The sequence below is a fragment of the Salvia hispanica genome, chromosome 5 (genome assembly GCF_023119035.1).
Source record: "Salvia hispanica cultivar TCC Black 2014 chromosome 5, UniMelb_Shisp_WGS_1.0, whole genome shotgun sequence".
Lineage (NCBI taxonomy): Eukaryota > Viridiplantae > Streptophyta > Magnoliopsida > Lamiales > Lamiaceae > Salvia > Salvia hispanica.
This window is the reverse complement of record NC_062969.1, coordinates 10131556-10138123: the sequence shown is the minus strand read 5'-3', so window position 1 is coordinate 10138123 and position 6568 is coordinate 10131556. Positions and strand designations below refer to the sequence as shown.

The 6568-nt window shown below is 36.6% G+C and overlaps 2 protein-coding genes across 2 annotated transcripts; both read right to left on the bottom strand.

Annotated features, from left to right (window-relative positions):
- Window positions 1-750: 750 nt before the first annotated feature.
- On the bottom strand, window positions 751-1391 carry LOC125186295 (dirigent protein 4-like). The gene has a single exon (XM_048082649.1). The coding sequence runs from the start codon at window positions 1306-1308 to the stop codon at window positions 751-753; it is 558 nt and encodes a 185-aa protein (XP_047938606.1). The 5' UTR covers window positions 1309-1391.
- Window positions 1392-4160: 2769 nt separating this feature from the next.
- On the bottom strand, window positions 4161-4705 carry LOC125186496 (dirigent protein 11-like). The gene has a single exon (XM_048082863.1). The coding sequence runs from the start codon at window positions 4673-4675 to the stop codon at window positions 4190-4192; it is 486 nt and encodes a 161-aa protein (XP_047938820.1). The 5' UTR covers window positions 4676-4705; the 3' UTR covers window positions 4161-4189.
- Between the last annotated feature and the right edge of the window lie 1863 nt (window positions 4706-6568).

Here is a 6568-nt window from a genome sequence, read left to right as displayed (position 1 = left end):
TATACTTTTTACAATCTAGAACTTTAATTATTATTTAATAATAAAATAATTGGATGTGAATGAATATTTTTGTTTTGTTGGAGGATAATATTAGGAAATTAAGTATTCCTATATGACTATCAGATGATTGAATTCAAATGTTTTTATATAATGCAAATTTTGTAGAAAGTCAATTTATGATATGGAGTATCCTTACTAAATTATTGGCTAGCGCTTAGAATCAGAAAATAATGATAATTGCAAAATTAGTGCATTGATTTGAAATGTTCAAATGTTTACAATACTAGTGAATTAATTTGACAAGTGCATTAGTTTGAAAATAAAGATATATTAGTCCATATTATAATTTGGCTTATATCAAATTGACATAGGGATATTATGTCTTAAAGACATTATATCTCTGAATCATCACTCTTATTGTAATTCATCCAAAAAATTTGTTTCTCTCACTCTGACCAGATATATGTTGGAGTACCAAAAAATATTCCAACCATATATACTCTCTATGTAAATAAGCAAAATTATGTCCACTCGCATACTCAGCGAGTGGGAATCACGTCAGCTCATCATTGGACACGGAGGATGGCTGGCGTGTTTAGATTGTTGTAATGTCCTCAAATCCGGATTAGAGTATTAATTATGAATCCATATTAATTTATAGTTCTTCTTTTATTCTCCAAAACAAAGCGCACAAATAAAATTAATGTGAAAACAAAGCGCACAAAATCCAATAAACCCTAACCCATCAAGCTAAGGATGAACAACTTCAACGTTATATTCAAGAAGCGCATAAGTAAAATTCACAAAATGAGTGGTAACAAAAACCGTCCCCTCCGCCCTCCTAAACAGCCCTCTGCCGCCGACCACCGCCATCTCACGGCGCCTCTCCGCCACCGGATTCCTCGAAAACACGCTCAGCGAGCTCCCGTTGAACTTTCCCGCTGTGAAACCGAGATCAACGTACAAGACCAACGCCACGTCATCGCCCCGGCTCGAGGACAGATACATACCTCGAGCGTTTCCGACGGCCCTCGACGTCAGCTCCGGCCCCTCCGTCAGAGGATCGTCGATAGCGAACAGGGCTCCGAACGGTATAGGATTGTTTGCATCTCGCTGACCTGCGATTTGAACCGCGGTCGGGTCCGGTCCGCCTAGGTTGTCATGAAAGAAAAACCGGAGATGCGTTTTCTTCAGCTGAACCGGCGTGTACGTTGTGCTTTTGGTGTAGTACGCTGAGTGAGTTGGTGAGGTTGAAATGGTGAGTACCAAAATATAGGAAAAGAGGTAGTAGAAGGTTTTGATCTCCATTTTCAGAATTACAGTATTTGTTACCCAAGAAGTCTGCAATTTATAATCTTGTTTTTTTTCTTTTTTCTTTTTGTTTAATTTTACTTAGCTTGTAGTAGCATAAACTGGTCAACTTTTTGGCCATTGACATATTCAACCGATGATAAACCAAATTGAATGTTGTAGATTAATTAAACAAATTTTGTCTGTACTAGTTTTGATTCCACTGGCAAGCGGCAATTGAGCTGGTAGTTTCTGTCTTGCCGGATTTGCTTCTTTTTTTTCAGTAATTTTAAACAATGAATAGTAAGTGAGAGAAACCAAATTTCGATTCGAAAATGTGGAACACAACAGTCAATAAATAAGATGATAGGATATAGTAATAGGATTTGATTATTTAGAATAAACTAATTAATTATGATTAAAATACAAAAAAATAAATGGATATAACTTTTACAATTATACAAAAATGTAGTTCAAAATTCAGTCAAATAGAACCATCAATAATAATAATACTAATAATAATTCAACTAATAATAATACTCCCTCCGTCCACGAAAATTCGTCCCGGTTTGACCGGGCACGGATTTTAATAAAATGTAATGGAAAGTGAGTTGAAAAAGTTAGTGGATTGTGGGTCCTATTTTTAAAATATTAGTTTTATAATAAAATGTGAGTAGAAATGAGTTAGTGGAATATGAGGTCCACTATCAAAAATGGTAAAAGTGAAATGAGACAAATTTTAAGGGACGGACGGAAATGGAAAACTGGGACAAATTTTCGTGGACAGAGGGAGTAATAATTTTGGTAAGATTATCCATGGCGAATCTAATCATGCAAATGAAAAATTTAAGTAAACTAAATTGATTTATCAATGATCATGCATTATTCACTAAAAAATTAAGAACATTTGATGATGAAGCGCGACTTAGTTTGTAAAACACTTCTTCTTCATTTAATAGGTCAAGGGTTTGAATTATCATGGGATAAATAGGAAATCATTGTTGATTCTCTTTTAAAAGAAAAATATAGAGATACGAATTTGTGTTTCTAAATATATTATCAACACTGCAAAAACGTCCTCATTTTAGTGTCATTTAAAAAAAAGGGTAAATAGTCATTTAAATCACCAAGTTTGGTCAAAATCTAGTCTATTCCACAAAGTTTGAAATTCGCTAATTAAATCACGAAGTTTCAATTTTTCTAGTTTATCCCGTGGGTCAAATTTTAAGTGGAATCTTTGCATCTCTACATTAAAATCCATCTTGAAATTTCAATCCAACTTTAAGATCAAGCTCCTTATGATTACACTTTGGATTATACACACATCATTTTCATGATTTAAATCTCAGTCCATCTTAAAATCTCAATCACGTCAACAAAGATTCCACCTAAAATTCTACTCATGGGATAAACTAAAAAAATTGAAACTACGTTATTTAATTAGCAGATTTCAAACTTTGTGGGATAGACCAGATTTACCTTTTAAAAAAAACGTCCTCATTTTCATTACGAGAATTCGGAATAAGGGATTAATTTCACTGACCTTTCGAAATGAGGGGTTAATTTCGCTGACCTTTCGTAATTTGGGATCGTGGCATGCGTATTTTTCAGAATAAGGGATTTCTAAGTTTTTCTATTTTTTCTATTTTATTTTAGTATTATTTCCCTCCAATCCTTTATCAATTGCCTAAATCACCCCTCTCAAATATTTTACTCCTAATTTCTACAAAATCATCGAGCTTAATAATATCGTAGCAAATCAACAGAAAATGATAAGTGCTAAACTTGCTCATGTTCAACTGGAAACACAGTAGAGAAGAGAAATGCATCACCTTCTTCAGCTAAAAACTAGTAAAAGGATTGTTCAGATATCCTTTTCCTTGATCCCGGTTTGCTCACAAATATCTAAACATGTCTACTGCAGCCTCTCTGCTCCAGCAATTCAACCCCTGCCAATATATCCTTCACAATTCCACCCCAATCTGCTCTCAAATATTTTACTCCTAATTTCTACAAAATCACCTCCCTCTCCGTCCGCTCCATCTCCCTTATCACGTCCTCATCCGCCGGATAAAACGATCGCCGCACCACCACGTGCACGAAATACGGCATCAGCGCCGCAGCCGCCACCACCAGCGGCGTCGCGAGCCAGTACACCGGCGCGGCGCCTATCTGGCCCGGGAAGACTTCATACACGGCGGCGCTGGAGTAGGCGGCGCTGTTGAGGAGAGGAAGACGTACCAGGAGAGGATGCTGCCCCAGATGAGGAGGTGGCTGATCCAGGTGGAGTGGGTGGTGATGAGGGCGATCTGGCAGTTGACGGCCCAGATGGTGCAGGTGTAGGTGGCGGCGCCGAGGTGGGTGGCGTCGGCGGGGGAGCCGCGGCGGTCGAGGGCGGAGGGGGAGAAGATGGAGATGAGGAGGGTGAAGAGGATGAGGGAGGTGAGGATGGCGTTGGAGATCCAGCCAAGTTAAGTCTTTGAGATTTTGTAGAAATTAGGTAAAGTATTTGAGAGGGGTGATTTAGGCAATTGATAAAGGATTGGAGGGAAATAATACTAAAATAAAATAGAAAAAATGGAAAACATTAGAAATCCCTTATTCTGAAAAATACGCATGCCACGATCCCAAATTAGCAGAAAGGTTCAAACTTTGTGGGATAGACCAGATTTACCTTTTAAAAAAAACGTCCTCATTTTCATTACGTCTCTATTTAGTGTCATTAAAAGATAAGTCTTCTTAAATATTCATCACTCCAAAGAAGACGAAGTACAATTAGAAACAGGATACAATCCAAAATAGCAAGATGAATGCACCAGACAGAACAGAGGTGTAATCATGCATGCATGCACGCATTACATTGACGTACATTTATTAGAGATTTGAGATTTCCCTTTTCTCACATTTGAGCAAAACTCTCAGCATCAACGTTGAAACGAGAGTTGTACGTAGTGTAGATGGTGTATTTCAACACCGCGTAGTTAGCCGCGGCATCCATCGAATGCGAGGTTTGGATTGCGTAGCCACGTGCGAATCGGAAAATGCCGCTGCCGCCAACCACCGGCAGCTCCCGCTGGTCGTCCATCACCTGGTTCCGTCCGAGAATGCAGAGCGTGCTGCCGGCGAGCTTCCCCACCGTGAAATACAAATTGAGGTTCGTGGCGATGCCGAAGGTCGAGAGGTCCGCGTTGATGGTGAGCCCTTGGACGCGGCCGAGGGGCCGTGAGTTGATTCCCGGCCCCTCCGTGACCAGGTCATCGACGACGTGGACGCTTCCGAAGTTGAACGGAGATTTGTCGGTAACGCCGGCGGCTTTCGCCACCTCCACCACGGTGGCGTTCTTGTTGCCGACCCGGAGATCTTGGACGTATAGCTCGAGCTTCATCAGCTTTTCTCTTCCACCCCAGAAGTCGTCGAGGAACAATGACGGATCCAGGAAATAGGGGGCTTGCTTTCTGGCATACACATTCAGTGTGGACGCCAGTAAGCATGAGATTGCTAGAATAAGAGCAATACAGAGTTTAGCAATGGTTTTTTTTACTTTTATTTGATTTGAGAGAAGGTGTGATTGATTTTGAGTCTAGGGCTAGGCTTATATAGAGAATTTTCCAACAAATTAATTATATAAAAAGTGGAACAAGTGGTAGGGGTTGGTTGAGAATGTAAAAGCATATGTACTGAGTGGGAATGTATATATTGAAGAATGTTGGAATATGCAGAAATTATACATAGGTTAGTGGGTTTTCATTTTTCGAGAAAAAAATCACTCGTGTCAGTTTAATTCAGTTTATTTGTTTAAAATTTATACATTTTTCATATTAGTCACTATTCTCACTAAATTTGGCATAGTCATTCTATTGTCTCCTTAATTCCATTTCATCATGAAAATTTGCACCTCCTTAGTAATTATAATCATTTTATGAATTTTAGTTTACAATTTTTAGTTAATAATATTTGATTTTTAAACAGGGTTGATTGTTCCATGTTGTAGGATGTGGGTGTTGTTCAACTTTTTAAACTTCAATTAGAGTATATAGTGGACCATAGAAAATTTGGTTGGTTATGTACAAAGTTTGAATGGGCATCCATTTCTGGCAATTATGGGGCGACTGTAAATAAAGTTTATTGTGAGTGGAGTGTAGAGGGGACCGGTTAGAGCTACCATGGTCTAGGACCACATCTCTACATGCCTAATATTTAGCTATTTTATCATTTTTGTGGTTCATGCATGGTGATAGAATAGTATTTGTAGGCTCTATTTTAGATTTTCAAGCATTATGTGCGACTTGTAGGTATTCACTTCAAATTTCTAAATTCACATAATGTTGAAACATTTAACCTTTGACATTTTTTTTTGTTACATTCACGTGCTACACTTCTATAAACTAGTTACCATTCTATATATATTATTGTCGATAAATAGTTTGAACAATGAAATATTTTATATATATTTGAAAGATACGCTACAATATAATTTATATATATATATATATGTATATATATATATATATATATATGAGAGTGATCAATTGCTAACTCATCATTTAATTACTAACTACAACTAATTTAAGGCCATAGGATTTTAGAAAACGTGTGGTCTACAATAAAATAAAAAGATAAAAAAAACGCCAAATTAGGGTTTTAGATGAAAATGTCAATATAGTGTTTCGGAAATATCAACACAATGCTTTGAGAATGTCAACACGATGCTTTAAGAATGTTAACCCATTGCTTATATTGACATTCTACATGTATTATATTGACATATTTTATATAGTATGTTGACATTTCTGCTTGTACGAAAAAATTAAAAAAATTTCGATTTTTTTTTCAAATTTTGACGTCGGAACATATGCATATATGATATCGTTGGAATCCTTATAAAATTATCTTTAATTTGATATATGTTATATGAATTTAAAGTTTTGGGATTTCTTTTAAAAGTTAGTTATAACTAAACATGTAGTTAATTGACATTAATACCCCTATTGATATTTTATGAAATTAATCCTATGGCTTTATTGACGTTTTTTGTTGATCGTATTGATATTTCTTGGTTAATGATCTAGGCCCTTAATTTGAATATCTAATGGCTATTATTTATTTGTAAACATTTATCAGTATCTGAGTTAACATATATATATATATATATATATAGCATTAGGGTCCTTTTGCCCCCTAAGTGTCTATTTCCTTCTTAATCTCATCCACTAGATTGAGGGAATGGATGGACTAGATTAAATTGGGTAAACTGATCCCGTGTTGCATTATTTGTACT

Bases quoted from the DNA above. Each gene is read 5' to 3' on its own strand.
- LOC125186295 (XM_048082649.1), bottom strand. From the start codon at position 1,308: ATGGAGATCAAAACCTTCTACTACCTCTTTTCCTATATTTTGGTACTC.
- LOC125186496 (XM_048082863.1), bottom strand. From the start codon at position 4,675: ATGAAGCTCGAGCTATACGTCCAAGATCTCCGGGTCGGCAACAAGAAC.